The 16,006-nt window shown below is 39.8% G+C and overlaps 1 protein-coding gene across 1 annotated transcript; it reads left to right on the forward strand.

Moving 5' to 3' along the window:
* On the forward strand, window positions 1,693-15,759 carry DDX43 (DEAD-box helicase 43). Its single transcript, XM_018058117.1, has 16 exons — window positions 1,693-1,942; window positions 5,051-5,106; window positions 5,381-5,507; window positions 6,310-6,435; window positions 7,886-7,967; window positions 8,924-9,080; window positions 9,303-9,421; window positions 9,882-9,983; window positions 10,367-10,508; window positions 11,032-11,132; window positions 12,258-12,345; window positions 13,001-13,128; window positions 13,335-13,444; window positions 14,023-14,161; window positions 14,987-15,074; window positions 15,643-15,759. Exons 1-16 carry the CDS (start codon window positions 1,693-1,695, stop codon window positions 15,757-15,759), a joined length of 1,932 nt encoding a protein of 643 aa, XP_017913606.1.

A 16,006-nucleotide genomic window follows, 5' to 3' on the forward strand; every position in this document is an offset into this window, starting at 1 on the left:
CTTGTTCAGTCACCAAGTCATGTCCAACTCTTCGTAACCCCATAGACTGCAGCATGCAGGCTTCCCTGTCCCTCATCATATCTCAGAGTTCAACTCATGTCCATCCTATCAGTTATGCCATCCAACCATTTCATCCTCTGGCGCTCTCTTCTCCTTTTGCCCTCCATCTTTTCTAGCATCACGGTCTTTTCCAATGAGTCAGCTGTTTACATCAGGTGGCCAAAGTATTGAAGCTTCAGCTTCAGCATCAGTCCTTCCAAAGTGTATTCAGGGTTCATTTCCTCTCTATTACTTTGTGCCCCACAAACAAACACTAATTTTCTTAACCATAACCCAGGGTCAGTAGATTGGCTTTGGTGTGTGGCAGGTGAGTGGACTGAAGTTTGGTTTCGGAACAATAGTTTTTGGCTTTTATTGTTTGTTCGTTTTTCCTGTATCCAGAGGCATTGAGGAACTTCCCCAACCAAGGACAGAACCTGGGCCCCTGCCCTAAAGTGCAGTCTTAATCACTTGACCACCAAGGAAGTCCTGATGGTAACAACTCCTTGAACTAAATGAAAATGAAAACACAACTCAACATTTGTCGGATACAGTGAAAACTGCTTAGATAGAAACATATAGCCTTAAATGCATATCTTAGAAAAGAAAGGTCTAGAATCAGTCATCTAAATCTGTACATTAGGAAGTTAGAAAGAGGAGCAAATTAAATCCAAAGTAAGCAATATAAAAGAAATAATAAAAGAGTGAAAATCAAATTGAAAGCAGGAAATCAAAAGAGAAAACCAATGGACCCAAAAGCCGGTTCTTTGGGGGAAAAAAAAAAAAACATAAACCTCTAGCCAGGTTAAACTAAGAAAAAGAGAAGATACAAATTACCAATATCATAAATGGGTTGAAGATGAGACATCACTGCAAATTCCACTGACTTTAAAAAGATAATAAAGAAGAAAAAAGATAATAAAGGAATAATATGAACAAGTCAGACTATCTTCATTAAGTCTGTAAGACTTTAACCCATGAGATTGGGCACATCTCTGGACTGCAAGCACTGCCAGTGTCTCGCAGGCCTGATGCAAGGCTCCAACCACTTGGAAGAAGCTGGCGGCCCCCTGGACCTTTGCCCCATCAGTTTAGGCAAGTTGCAGAGTGCTATGGCTTCCACCTTAAACGCGTCTTAAAGCGCTGGTGAGGTAGGTTGATTCTGAGTCCACTGACACACCTAGAACTACTCTAAGGGATCACGTGTGTTTGCCAAAACCTGTGGAAGCGTTTAAAGAATGTAAAGAGTACAAAATATCTTACTATTTTCCAGAAGTAAGACCATTCAAATAGGGGTAATTAAACACCTGTGCATTACGCTTTCAAAAACAACAAACACTGTGACCATGACTGATGCGTCTGTATCACTTAGACGCGGGTCCTCGCGGCGGCCAGGCCGCGTGCGAGCGCGGAAGGCCCAAGGCACCAGAGGCGGGCGCACGGCCTGCTGTCGGCGCTCGCGGATCGGAGGGGGCGAAGAACGGAGAGAGACCATTGGTCCGGCCCCGCTCAGGGCGTGGCACCCGCCAATGGGAGGCGGCCGGGGCGGGGCGCCGGCGCGCAAGGGCCGGAGCCGCGACTGCGTGGCGGCCCCTTAGGACCAGCCTTCGACGGCACTCCGAGGGTGCAGGGCCGGATCTTGTTCGCGGAGCCATGTCTCGGCCGGAAACGGGCGCCAACGCCTCCTCCTGGGTTGCTGCTTCCCGGCGGGATGAGGCGCTGCCTCGGGCTCCGGATACGAGGCCGGCGGAGGAGCCAAGCCAAGGCGGTGGAAGAGGCCAAAGGACCTGCGCGGGTGGAGGCCAGAGGGGCTCCTTTGGCCTCCAGCAGCCCGAGGGCGCGGGTATTCGAGTACCGCCGCTCTCCTTCAAGCTGAAGAACGACTGCGTGGGCGCCGTGATCGGTGAGAGCGTAGCAGGGCGCTGGTCGGGGCGGGGCGGGGCCTACGGCACTCCCACCCCGCCCACCTCGCCTCCAGTCACCTGCCAGCGAGCGGGCTAGTCCCCTCCCCCAGCTCCACCCCGAGGTTTCTGACGTACTTTGCTGCTAAAATGATGGCGTTGAGTGCAACTGATAGTTGATCAGTTCAGTCAGTCAGTTCAGTCTCTCAGTCGTGTCCGACTCTTGCGACCTTATGGACTGCAGCACGTCAGGCCTCCCTGTCCATCACCAACTCCCGGAGTTTACCCAACTTATGTCCATGGAGTCAGCGATGCCATCCAACCATCTCATCCTCTGTCGTCCCCTTCTCCTCCTGCCATTAGTCTTTCCCAGCATCAGGGTATTTTCAGGTGAGTCACTTCTTCGCATCAGGTGGCCAAAGTATTGGAGTTTCAACTTCAGCATCAGTCCTTCCAATGAACACTCAAGACTGATCTCCTTTAGAAAATGGACTGGTTGGATTTCCTTGCAGTCCAAGGGACTTTCAAGTCTCTTTCAATACCACAGTTCAAAAGCATCAATTCTTAGGTGCTCAGCTTTCTTTATAGTCCAACCCTCACATCCATACATGACCACTGGAAAAACCATAGCCTTGACAAGATGTACTTTTGTTGGCAAAGTAATGTCTCTGCTTTTGAATATGCTGTCTAGGTTGGTCATAACTTTTCTTCCAAGGAGCAAGTGTCTTTTAATTTCGTTGCTGCAGTCACCATCTGCAATAATTTTGGAGCCTCCAAAAATAAAGTCTGTCACTGTTTCCACTGTTTCCCCATTTATTTGCCATGAAGTGATGGGACCAGGTACCATGATCTTAGTTTTCTGAATGTTGAGCTTTAAGCCAACTTTTTCACTCTCTTTCACTTTCATCAAGAGGCTTTTTAGTTCCTCTTCACTTTCTGCCATAAGGGTGGTGTCATTTGCATATCTAAGGTTATTGATATTTCTCCAGGGAATCTTGATTCCCGCTTGTGCTTCTTCCAGCCCAGCGTTTCTCATGGTGTACTCTGCATGTAAGTTAAATAAGCAGGGTGACAATATAAAGCCTTGACATACTCCTTTCCCTATTTGGAAAAGGAGTCTGTTCTTCCATGTCCAGTTCTAACTGTTGCTTCCTGATCTGCATACAGATTTCTCAAGATTTCTCAAGAGGCAGGTTAGGTGAGAGTTTATAGAGACTGTGATTTGGGAGAGCCAACTCTTAGGCTTATGAAATCTTTGGGAAAAAAGATCAAATCTTTGGCAGCTTACCCCGCAGTGAACAACAAAGAAGACAGCCAATTTAGATAAGAAGGTGTAGGGTATTAACTTAAGTATGATTTATCTGCTGAAAAACAGGGTTGTTTTTCTCCGTATATTTTGAGTCTTACAAATCCGTTTTTGAAAAGCATTTAGAAATGGTTGGAATTAAGGTTTCCCCCCTTTTAAGAATTGTGGTAAACAACATACACTTACAGTATTGTTGACTGTGAGAACAATTTTTGTAGTAGGTCTATAGAAGGTTTTCGTCTTGCATGACTGAATCTGCCTATTAAAAATTCATTTCCCAATTCACCTGTTTCCTCATCATCCCCCCTACCCCCCTCCCTCAGGCAATTGCCATTCTACTTTGTTTCTGTAAGTTTGATTACATAAGACACCTTGTAGAAGTGGAATATTGGAGAAGGCGATGGCACCCAACTCTAGTACTCTTGCCTGGAAAATCCCATGGATGGAAGAGCCTGGTGGGCTGCAGTCCATGGAGTTGGGAAGAGTCGGACACGACTGAGCGACTTCACTTTCACTTTTCACTTTCATGCACTGGAGAAGGAAATGGCAACCCACTGCGGTATTCTTGCCTGGAGAATCCCAGGGACAAGGGAGCCTGGTGGGCTGCCGTCTATGGGGTTGCACAGAGTCGGACACGACTGACGCGACTGAGCAGCAGCAGCAGCAGCAGCAGCAGTGGAATATGCAGGGTCTTTTTTGTTGTTGTTATTGTTATTGTCTCATTTCACTCTCAAGGTTTATCTTTGTTGTCACAAATGGCAGGATTTCCTTTTAAGGCTGAAAACTTGTATTGTACGCATACACCACATTTTCTTCATCCAGGCATCTGTTCATAGATCCTTAGGTTATTTCCACCTCTAAGCTATTGCGAATAATGCTGAAATGAATATGGGAATGCAGCTATCATCCTGAGATCCTAGTTTTGATTCTTTTTTAAAAAGGATTTTTAAAATATATTTAATTAATTTAGTTTTGATTGTGTGGGGACTTCCTCTAGTTGTGGAGAGTGAGGGCTCCTCTTGGCTTGTTGCAGGCTTCAGTAGAGTATTGGGTTTCATTAGTTGTGGTGCATGGGCTTATGACTTGCTCTGAGGCATATGGGATTTTCCCTGACCAGGGATGGAATCCGTGTTCCCTGCATTGGCAGGTGGATTCTTAGCCACTGGATCACGAGGGAAGTCCCTCAATGCTTGTGTATGAAGTTCCCAGAAGTGGGATTGCTGGATCATAGGTAGTTCTATTTTTAGTTTTTAAAGGAATCTGCATGCTGTTTCCATAGTGGCTGTATCAATTTCCATTCCTGTCCACAGTGCACAAGGGTTCCCATTCTCCACATCCTCACCAACTTGTTAACCCTTGTCTTTTTGATGAGCCGTTCTAACAGGTAGTACGTCATTGTGGTTTTGATTTGCATATCTGATGATTTAATCATTTTTATATACATGCATTGGTCATAAGTAAATCTTCAAAGAAGGGTCTATTCAAGACCTTTGAACATTTTTTAATTGGAATTTTTTGGTTTTGTGTAAGGGTTCCAGTTCATCCACATTCTTTTATCCAGTTAGTCTTTGCTTAGGCTGATGATGAATTCTTTGTATCTAGGGAAAGGGGCCTCCTTTCACCCACACAATTTGGAATAGAAAGCTTCTGCTTCCCTTTTAACAAACTGAACGTGATTATTGAAACTTGGGAGCCTTTGTTTGGATGATTTGGGAAGAACTGGAGAAGGTTCTTTATGCAGAGTAGGTAGTAGGTTCCCTGTAATTGATTTCATTTTAAAAAAATTCTTTTATTTTAAAAACAGGTCGTGGTGGGTCAAATATAAAAGAGATCCAGAGCTCAACATACACGAAAATACAGGTAAATTTTCTATGTTCTTAAATCATTAAAGAGGATGACTTATAGTCATTCCTAACTCTAATTTCTGTCGTGTTATTAACATATGGTGGGATAAGTTGACAGAGTTTTTCATAGTTCTTTTTAAGAACTCATCTAAGCTGTAGTCTATTCATTATGTCTTAGATGGTGATTGAAGGCAATCCTGTATTTCCTTTACATTTTTATACTACATGAGACTGAGTGCCGGAGGAATGGTAAGGGAACTTGTCTCACCTGCTTTCCCCCTTGAATCTAGATAAGAAGAGGGTGTCCTGAAGCAGAAGTAAGAATCTTTGGCACCAAGGCAATGCAGTGCAAAGCAAAAACAGTGATAGATGATCTTGTTAAAAAACAAGAAGAATACAAAACAGAACCCAAACTTGGTAAGTCTGTTTTGCCCCCTAGAGCCCTGTAAAATTTTAAATGTTTTATTCAGTGTCATAAGCCATATTATAGCTGTTTTTCCTGATAACAAAACTTTGGCTTGCCATCATTAAATCTAGTATGTTATAGAAGGAATTTTTTTTCTGTGAAATCCAGAATACTTTTCCTCAAACTGAAACACTTAATATCTGTAGTTAAGTCTAGCAGTTTTACTTTGGAGTAAAACAGAGTAACCTGTTAATACACTTCGCTGTTGATAGTAGAGCAAGGGTTAGTCCTAGCCTCCTGTCTATGGTCATTTCCCTGGAATGTGACTAACTTTGAAAACTGAAGTATTTGATATTTTTAAAAATCTCAAATATACTTGGACTAGAGAGAAAGCCATTATTAAGCCATTTCCAGGAGAGTCTTATATTCAGCTAGCAACCTTGCATGTTGGTGTTTCTTGGGAAAGTACCTCTAAAAAGCCTCTAAGATACTATTTCCTCTGTTTACTTGGGGTAGCATCTGCCACACAGGATTATTATAAAGATTTAGTGATGTGTGATTTATTAGCAAACACTAGGTTCTCATGCTTTTTATCTTCTCCAGTATTTTTTTTTCTTTTTTGCCTTTCAGAAATCTGAAGTAAATAACTGAAAAACCATGACCAGAATTGTCATGGCACTGTTGTACTAAATTCCTAAATTTTATGTTTCAGGCATTATTATTGTTGGGTTATTAAAACAGAAAATTGTAAAATGGCTTGGGATTTTATATTGGTAGGGTTTGTTTGGAAACTGATGTGGAATTTTTTAACAGGTGTTGCTGCTGTCCAACTTTCGGATGGGAAAGATGCAATGAAGGATGTTTCAGGAGAGCAGAAATTGATTGATTGGGATAAATTCCGAGAAAACATTTTGAAATGGAATGAGAAAAAGTGGGCAGGTTAGTGCTGGATCCCGGCATTTTTCTAGTATATTGTTGTTCCTCTTAATTGAGGTTTTTCGCCTCTGTGAATGGCAAAAGCAATGGCAACCCATTCTAGTATTCTTGCCTGGAAAATCCCATGGATGGAGGAGGCTGGTGGGCTGCAGTCCATGGGAATCACAAAGAGTCGGACATGGCTGAGCGACTTGACTTTCACTTTTCACTTTCATACACTGGAAAAGGAAGTGGCAACCCACTGCGGTGTTCTTGCCTGGAGAATCCCAGGGACAGAGGAGTCTGGTGGGCTGCTGTCGGTGGGGTCGCACAGAATCAGACACAACTGAAGTGACTTAGCAGCAGCAGCCTCTGTAAAAAAGTGTTGCTCTTAGTAATTAAATCTATATGCAAAATGACAGTAGAATTTGAAATGCTAGAAGTAGTGCCTAGGGCTTGATAGTTTCTATGTCAGTGTTGTGGTTTATGTTATAAATGGGAGGTTAAAATTTGGTATCTCATCTTCTTTGAGATAATTCACTGCACAAGTTTAATAAAATTAGAAAATTGGGAAAAAGGGAAATGAAGTGAGTAAACCTGCCAACTGTAAGTTAACATTTTGCTGTGACTGAGCAAAAGTTGATCTTGGAGTTTCTTAACCAAGAAGGGCAAAATAAAAGGGAGAAAAAATTTTAAAAGTACATGCAGTTCTTGAGGAAACAGATTTTTTAAAATTCTCACTTGGAATTATGTATGAAGTATAATGTTCCATATTATTCATTGAATTTCAGAGTAAACACCATTTATTTAAAGTTAAGCAGTGACCATTACTATGTGACTACGGTGGTCAGCCTGTCCAATGCCATCACAATACAGGTGTTAGAAGATTTGGGGCAGAGGTTGGAGAAGGAAATGGCAACCCACTCCAGTGTTCTTGCCTGGAGAATCCCAGGGATGGGGAGCCTGGTGGGCTGCCGTCTATGGGGTCGCACAGAGTCAGACACGACTGAAGCGACTTAGCAGCAGCAGCAGGAGACAGAAAAAGGATTTAAGTTGGTGGAGTCCTGATGAGCATTTAAAAAAGAAAACAAAGTAGCTTCAGAGAATAGAATAAGGGTAAATATTTTATTCCTTAACACTAATGGGATGGATCTTCAAAGCAAAGAAAATTAATCTGCTATGAGAAAAGATTTGTCAGTTGTGATGACTGAGTGTCTTGTAAAGCATGGCTTATTTTATTTTGTATTTAATTATTCAAGATCTCTTTCTTGGGTGAAAAATGTAATTGAAAGACAAACCAAAATTGGAGATCTCCTAGAGGTTGGCAAAGTATAGAACAACTATCTAAAATCCCCATGTCTGCAAGGTGAACTTGATATATATTTTAGTTTGATTTCTATTGCTTTGAATAAATGACAGTAAAATGTGAATTCTCATTACTCATCGAAGTTTAAATTTTGTTTTTTTTCCGCAGGTTTGCCTCCAGTTAAGAAAAACTTTTACATAGAGTCAGAAAAAACAAGTTCAATGTCACAAGAACAAGTAGACAATTGGAGGTGGGTTAGTTTTAATACTTTTTAGTGAGTATTCGTAGAATTAGGCTAGTAAATTAGCTCACTTAGAAAAGACTTTAAATGATTGCATTTGAAACTTTATTCATATTCAAAAAAAACTTGGTTGCATCTGAAATCATATATTAGAGATTGCTAATCAGTACAACTTTTGGCAAAGAGGGAAAATGGGTTGTATTCGTATCTAGAGTAGTTACTATCCATATATGGTTATTAAACACTTAAAATATAGCCCATATAATTGAGGAACTGAATTTTAATGTTTAAATTTAAAGAGAGGCATGGTTAGTTTTTGTCATATTCAGCAGTAATTTTACAGAATTATTTCTACAACTGTTGAGAATCATAAGAAATTGATCTGATATCTGAATAATAGAATAATTTCTTACTTTTAAATCTTTATTATATGGAACTAAAAGTCCTAATGGTAACATTTTTTCCTGTTAATATCTTTTATAAAACTAAGATAGTATGGTACAGCAGACAGAGCAGTTATTCTAGGATGAGGTAGCGCTCTGACAATGGACAAATAACTAAAGACCATCTGTCCAGTGAGAGTAATTCCCACTTCAAAGGATTGCTGAGGATTAATTAAGGAAATGTGAGTGAAATGTTATAGGCCCTCAGGTGTTTGCCAAATCTGACTTTGATTCATGAAGCATATAATTTTCAGTTTCTATTCTCAACCTTTTCATGAAATTTTCATTGGCTTTCATGCATACAATGTAATCATTTTTCTTCTCTGGAAGTGTTCTGGTAAAAAAAAGATGAACTAGCTTCTATTTTGTATTACTTTTTTACTATAATTTAACCAACAGTCTGATTTCAATCAGTTGCCTTTGAATTCCTAGATATGCCCTTAATGTTTGAAAAAATTTCTTGCTTGGAGAGTAAAGTGATCAAAGCCACTAATCCTTAATCCTTGTTCTATATTCTTAAAGGAAGGAAAATTATAATATAATTTGTGATGACTTGAAAGATGGTGAGAAACGTCCTCTTCCTAACCCTACTTGTAATTTTGAGGATGCATTTCACTGTTACCCTGAAGTTATGAGAAATATTCAAAAGGCAGGTTTTCAAAAGCCAACACCAATTCAGGTATGCTTTCTTTAATTCTAACATTTCACTGGCTTCCCCCTTTCCCCCTGCCAATTTCTGGTCATTTGAACTTATAACACCAGGGACAGCTGTCTCTTATAAGCATCCTCCCAGCACATCCACCACCGCCTCAAAATGTTGAGAAGTTTGGGACTGGGAGAGGAGGAATACTTGACAGAAAGAAATGTACTTTTTATTTTAATATGTATCATTCTGTTCTAGTCACAGGCGTGGCCAATCATCCTACAAGGAATAGATCTGATAGGAGTAGCCCAGACTGGAACAGGGAAGACATTGTCCTACTTAATGCCTGGATTTATTCATATTGACTCCCAACCTGTGTAAGAATTTCTACATCTGGGTACTCTTTAGGGGTTTAGCAGATAAGAATTCCAAAAAATGCAATGTTTGATTGCTCTGGTCTAAGGGCAGTGCCTCATCTCAGAGAAAAATCACTTTCTGTTGTGTGGGTGGATATAAATCGATGAAACATTTTCAGGAAGCAGCAGGTAATATCCACCACAAGTCTTCACAGTGAGATGTTGGAAAGTTTATTCCAATGACCGCATTCAGTACAGTCCTCTGAGAATGTCTGACACAGAAAAGCACTGGCTGTGTTCCATGAGAAGGCTCGTGTCTGGGCTCTAGGATTCTTTGGTCAGGCTGTTTTTCTTTTTATTTCTCAACTTTTTATGAGAGGTGCATGTTGATGACTTAGATGTTCATTGCTGCCGATTTTGAAGGCACTGGACGAAGGTCCTGTGTGCCTGAGATGGATACTGATGTGCTTTTTCTCCAAAGAGCCAGGAACGGGCCTGGCATGTTAGTCCTCACCCCAACTCGTGAGTTGGCTCTGCAGGTGGATGCCGAGTGCTCTGAATACTCGTACAGAGGTCTTAAAAGGTGAGTGGCTTTCTTTGGCCATCCCTGAACCAGCATTTTAATCCTCTGTAGCTTTAGACATCCTCTTCATTGTTTTCACACATAATGAGATGCCATTGGCTCAGTATGTGGCCAGGCGTTGATTACCCCTCATTCAAATTAACTGTAGCTGAGGTGGTGGGGTCAGGTAATGAGGATTTGAACATCGACCTTGTAGGACACATCAGTGTGGGTTGATGGCTATGGATCGTTCTCAGAAAGGGGCCAGGACTATACTTAGCCTGATACTTTTGATTTATATACTTTTTAAAATTTTATACCCCAAATTGGCTTAGGTTTGTTGGGATTTTGAATTGTGAAGAGGTATTCCTCACCTGAACATGAACCTCTGTATTTTTTTTAAGTGTTTGTATATATGGTGGTGGCGATAGAGATGGACAAATAAAAGACTTATCAAAAGGTGTAGACATTATCATCGCCACTCCCGGAAGACTCCATGATCTACAGATGAATAACTTTGTGTACCTGAAAAGCATAACCTACCTGGTAATCTTGGAGCAGGGGTTTGGGGCCCCGGGAGGAAGAAGCTCTCATCAAACTTTTTAGAATGGCTATCCATTTCATAATAGTTTTAAATCCTAGGAATGCTTCTCATTCCCTCTAGTTTGTTAAAATACACATTTTAAAGATAATTCCATTTTAATATTTTATAAATGTTGGAAAATACAGATAAGTACAAAAGAATTCCACATGAATACTTTAGACATTTAAATTATATTTTCATTGAATATATTTAGAAACTTACATGTTGTCAAATCAATGGTGTTGCAAGTACACATAGTTTAGGTAGTGGAGGAAATGAGAAAGTTATCTTAATATTCATAGGGAAAGAACATGTATGTTAGCTACCGTCCACATCTAATCTAGCCCTTTTTTGGCTTTGCTGTGTGGCTTGCAGGATCTTAGTTCCACTACCAGGTACTGAACCCACATCCTCGGTAGTGAAAGCACAGAGTCTTAACCACTTGTCCACCAGGAAATTCCCCTAATCTGGCCCTTTCTAATGCAGGTATTAGATGAAGCGGACAAAATGCTGGATATGGGATTTGAACCCCAGATAATGAAGATTTTATTAGATGTACGTCCAGACAGGCAGACAGTTATGACAAGGTAGGTATATGTTTAATTTGCCAGTCTGCAAAGTAGAACCAGTGGAACAGAATTCATTTGATTTTAGAGCCTTACTTAAAAGTATTTTGAGATCTGTTGGTGAAAGATATGTTATCACTTAGTATAGCAACTCAATGCAACAGTTTAACAATGACTATTGGGTTTCCTGAATTAAAAATAAGATTTTTATGAAAACATCCTGGGGAAACTGTTCTATAGGGGGTCTCAGATTGGAAAAAGTAACCATCTGTCCTTAGAGGTGAATATTTGATCACAGAACACTTTTTCGCCAAGATAAACTGAGGCAAGGAAGAGTATATAAGTGGGGAAATACACTAAATTTATTCATTTTGTTTCCTAAGTAAACCTTGTTAATTAGTATTAAAGTACAGAAGGTGGTTGTTTTCATAATATATGACTGAAGAAACATCTGAATTTACATATCCAATCATCATTGCAGTTAAAATGTTTTTATTTGGCTCAAGCTCTTGGTTTTGTCTGCCGACAACGTATAAAAGGGCTCCCAGGTGGTGCAGTGGTGAAGAATCTGCCTGCCAATGTAGAAGATGCGAGAGACTCAAGTTTGATTCCTAGGTTGGAAAGACACCCTGGAGTAGGTAATGGCAACCCACTCCAGCATTTTTGCCTGGAAAATCCCATGGAGAGAAGAGGCTGGCGGGTTACAGTCCATTGAGTTGCAAAGAGTCAGACACGACTGAGCATGCACGCGCACGCACGCAAGCGCACACACGCACGCAAGCGCACACACGCACACACACACACTGTATGAAAAACGCTGGGTTTTTACTTTTATTTCTTACCATTTATAAAGGCCAAGAGAAAACTAATCTAACACCTGAATTCATGTTAGGTCCCCGTAGATGGGAAAGGTATACCTCTCCTTCACCTTTTGTTTATAAACCTGTTAAACTTATTTGAAGATTTAATCTAGTAGCTTCTTTGAGCAGTTCATTATGAACCATATATTTTCTGTGAAGTCAGCCTCATTAAAAAGTACTGTTTGTCTTTCCTGGGTACTTTGGTTCATAGCATTCTTAGGGAAACTTAGTAATGTTTGATTCCTAATAAACATTTTAACATTTTTGTATTACGTTTTATCTCTAGTGCAACATGGCCATATGCTGTTCGTAGACTTGCACAATCTTATTTGAAAGAGCCCATGATTGTGTATGTTGGTACTTTGGATCTAGTCGTAAGCTTATTTTTAATTACTATTTATATCCTATTAATTTTGTAAATGTTTTGCCATTATAAAGTTCATTGGCCTTTCACTTCATAATTGAAATTGGCCTTTTAACTAATTATTAATGAAAATTGACCTTTTACTTAAATCAGTGGTAATTAATAACAAGTTGTTGCCTAGGCTTATTTTATTAGATTTCACAAAAGACAGGATAAAGACTTCAGAAACTATTTCATCTTGGGGGCAGAAAAATGGTAGCAATGATATTTGGAAATTTTGTATTAAGTTGTCACAATACTTAATTGAAGCTCTTAGTGTCATAAGCTGAACATTGTAAAGGCTATAGCCATAATTTATGGCAATGGTTATTGTAAGCTTGGCCTCAACCCATGGTTATTCCTTTTCAAATGATAGCAACCAGTTGCTTTTAGCTCATTGACAAGCATTCGAAATTCCGAGCTTATCTTGGGTAACTAAGTGGTAAAAGTCAAAGACCAAGCTCTAAATCCTTGAGTAGGAACGGGAGATTTTTGGAAGAACTTGCCATTTTTTTCTGCTGGCAGTTTATTAAAACATTTAACCAATGACAGAAGTAAGATGGATTTTGAGCCATTAAGGGGTTTGCCCATTAATGTTGATGTACTATGATCTGTGAATCCTTTAGGCTGTAAGTACCGTGACACAAAATATAATTGTCACCACAGAAGATGAGAAAAGATCACATATCCAAGCTTTCATCGAGAGCATGTCTCCCAAGGACAAAGTCATAATATTTGTCAGCCGGAAAGCTGTGTGAGTGTATTTTTTACATTGAAATCATCAGTCATGTGTTTGTTTTAGCATTGTTTCTATTTGTATAATCATTTCAAACGAGGGAAGGGTGTATGTCTTAAAATATTTACATTACTTCAGACTCTTGCCAGGGGAGATAACAGTAATGAATTGATTGTGGTATTCAAATAAGCAGTTAGACCCCTGACTTTTATTTTTTGTTTTAGGGCTGATCATTTATCAAGTGACCTGGGTATCCGGCGTATATCAGTAGAGTCTCTGCATGGCAATAGAGAACAGAGTGATAGAGAGAGAGCATTAAAAAGCTTTAAAACAGGTACATTTATACAGTTAATATTGCAGTTTAAAACTGCCCAATGCCTGGTCTTCCTGAGTGATAGCACCTTTCATGGAACCCATGTCTAATATTTGCCTTCAGCTAACAGATCCCAGAACTAGCTCTAAATGTTAATCAGATTCTCTTTCTTCAGCCCATGTTTAAAACCTGGATATCAAGGTAAGAATTTGCAGTGGGGGATGGTTGTCTTAATTTACCTGAAAGGCATATATCTTTGACATGATTAATGAACCATTTGGATGGTGGTATCTATTCTGTTATAAATTGCCAGCAGTTAAAAAAGATGAAGTCGGGACTTCCCTGGTGGCCTAGTTGTTAAGACTCTTTAACTTCCAATGCAGGGGGTGTAGGTTCCATCCCTGGTTGGGGAACTAAGATCCCACATGCCTGTAGCCAGAAAAAAGAAAGACTAAGTAACCCTTTCCCCGTGCATTCTCCTTAAGTATTTTTAATATTCAAAGCAGTAATATTTCACCTGATTAGCTAATAGGGGACAGGTATGTCTTGGGTTGGTTTGTACCAGAATGTGTCTGTATTCTTTGGGTTTCACTCTGCAGGTAAAGTGCGAATACTGATCGCTACTGATTTAGCATCTCGTGGTCTTGATGTCCATGATGTAACGCATGTCTATAATTATGATTTTCCCCGAAACATCGAAGAATATGTCCACAGAGTGGGACGTACTGGGAGAGCAGGGTAAGTCTGTGGAGCCTGCCCACCAACCCCGGGGATACCCCTCATTCTTCTCACAGACTGTCCTTACCTTGAAAAAGAAGATCTTTGCTTTCTCTCTTTGAGCAGAGTCATAAAACTCCTGTAATGTGCTGTTTGATCAGCTGAAGATTAGATCCCAAATTGCTATTTCAGTGCCTAAATGTTTTTTTAAAAACTGAAGTGGTTGATTTACAATGTTTTGTTAATTACTGCTGTACAGCAAAGTGATTCAGTGATGCATATATATACTTTTTTAAAATATTCTTTTCCATTATGGTTTATCACAGGATTTTGAATATATTAATAGTTTTTTGTGCTGTATACAGTAGGAACTAGCTGTTAGACATCCTATGTGTGAAAGCTTCCACTGCTATCCCCAACCTCCCACTCCATTTCTCCACCAAATCTGTCCCTCTTGGCAACCATGAGTCTGTTCTCTATGTCTGTGATTCTGTTTCTCTTTCAGAGATAGGTTCATTTGTATCATATTTTCGATTCTATGTGTAAATAATACCATATGATATTTGTGTTTCTCTGTCTGATTTACTTCACTTATTGTGATAATCTCTAGGTCCATCCATGTTGCTGCAAGTGTATTATTTCATTCTTTTTTTATGGCTGAGTAGTATTCAGCCATTATATATATGTACTACATCTTCTTTGTCTGAATGGCTAAATCTCACTGCATCATACATGATTGGGCTTGTGAAAGAATTGATGTTTTGCTATAGTTTTATTCAATTTTGCTACCTGAATCATTACTATAAATTATAAATAAAATTATGTTAACTTTTTCCCCCCTTGAAGGAGGACCGGGGTATCTATTACCCTTATCACTAGAAATGATTGGAAGATTGCTGGTGAATTAATTAATATTCTGGAAAGAGCAAATCAGGTGAGAATATGCAACTCTATTTTCTATAAGGTTCAAGTTTCATTTATTCTAAGTACTGGGCCTTACAGCCTATCAGGGAATACAGATATTAAGCAAATAATTAATGTGTGTTTTGAGGGTTGTAACATGGCAAAGATGAGGTGCTATAATATAATATGATGATATAATGTATAACTGGGGAGCATGTTCTAATGTGGAGGAGCATCACTGAATGCTGCTGAGGAAGAGCCCAGTGGGTGGAGGTTGGAGAATGTAGAGGAAGCAGGGTACGTCCTCATTCCTCAAGAGGAGAAAATGGCACCAGATAAAGGCACTGGGAAGCAGATGAAGGGCCTTGTGAGCAGGAGGGCTGCGTACCTACTGACAGGGGGTTTTACCACCAGACTGGTTGTTATACCTTGAAAATTCAGTGTTGACTATGCAGAGGACACATTTCATTCTGTTTGGAAGGTATCTGCAATCAATTGTGGAGATTCTCTGACTATTTGGAGGCATTTTAGCATGTTATAGAAAAGCTGATATGTTAAAGGAATCATCTCAGTTCTAATAAGACATTTATTGGCTTCAGAGTGTCCCAGAGGATCTTGTCTCAATGGCTGAGAGATACAAAGCAAATAAACTGAAAAAGGAAACAGAAAACAAATGGGGAAGACCTCAAGGAAAACCCAGGAAGTTTTATCATTAATGTCTGTGTAGAAAAGTGGTACCAGCCTACTAAAAAAGGTAAAATTTGAAAAACTCATGGACTTTCAAATGCCTATTTTCCTTAGCTAGGTTTTGTTAGTGTGTTTATTACAATAAGCATTATCTCTAAGAGCCATTAACATAATAAGTCAGGTCTTATTCTTTATTGGGGGCCTATGATAAAGAATCTCCCTGCAATGCAAGAGACCCAGGTTCAATCCCTGGATTGAGAAGATCCCTTGGAGAAG

This window comes from Capra hircus, chromosome 14 (genome assembly GCF_001704415.2).
Source record: "Capra hircus breed San Clemente chromosome 14, ASM170441v1, whole genome shotgun sequence".
NCBI lineage: Eukaryota > Metazoa > Chordata > Mammalia > Artiodactyla > Bovidae > Capra > Capra hircus.

Coding starts and splice junctions, on each gene's coding strand:
- DDX43 (XM_018058117.1), top strand. CDS start 1,693: ATGTCTCGGCCGGAAACGGGCGCCAACGCCTCCTCCTGGGTTGCTGCT. Junction 5,107..5,380: donor CAACATACACGAAAATACAG/GTAAATTTTCTA, acceptor CCTTGAATCTAG/ATAAGAAGAGGGTGTCCTGA. Junction 7,968..8,923: donor GAACAAGTAGACAATTGGAG/GTGGGTTAGTTT, acceptor ATATTCTTAAAG/GAAGGAAAATTATAATATAA.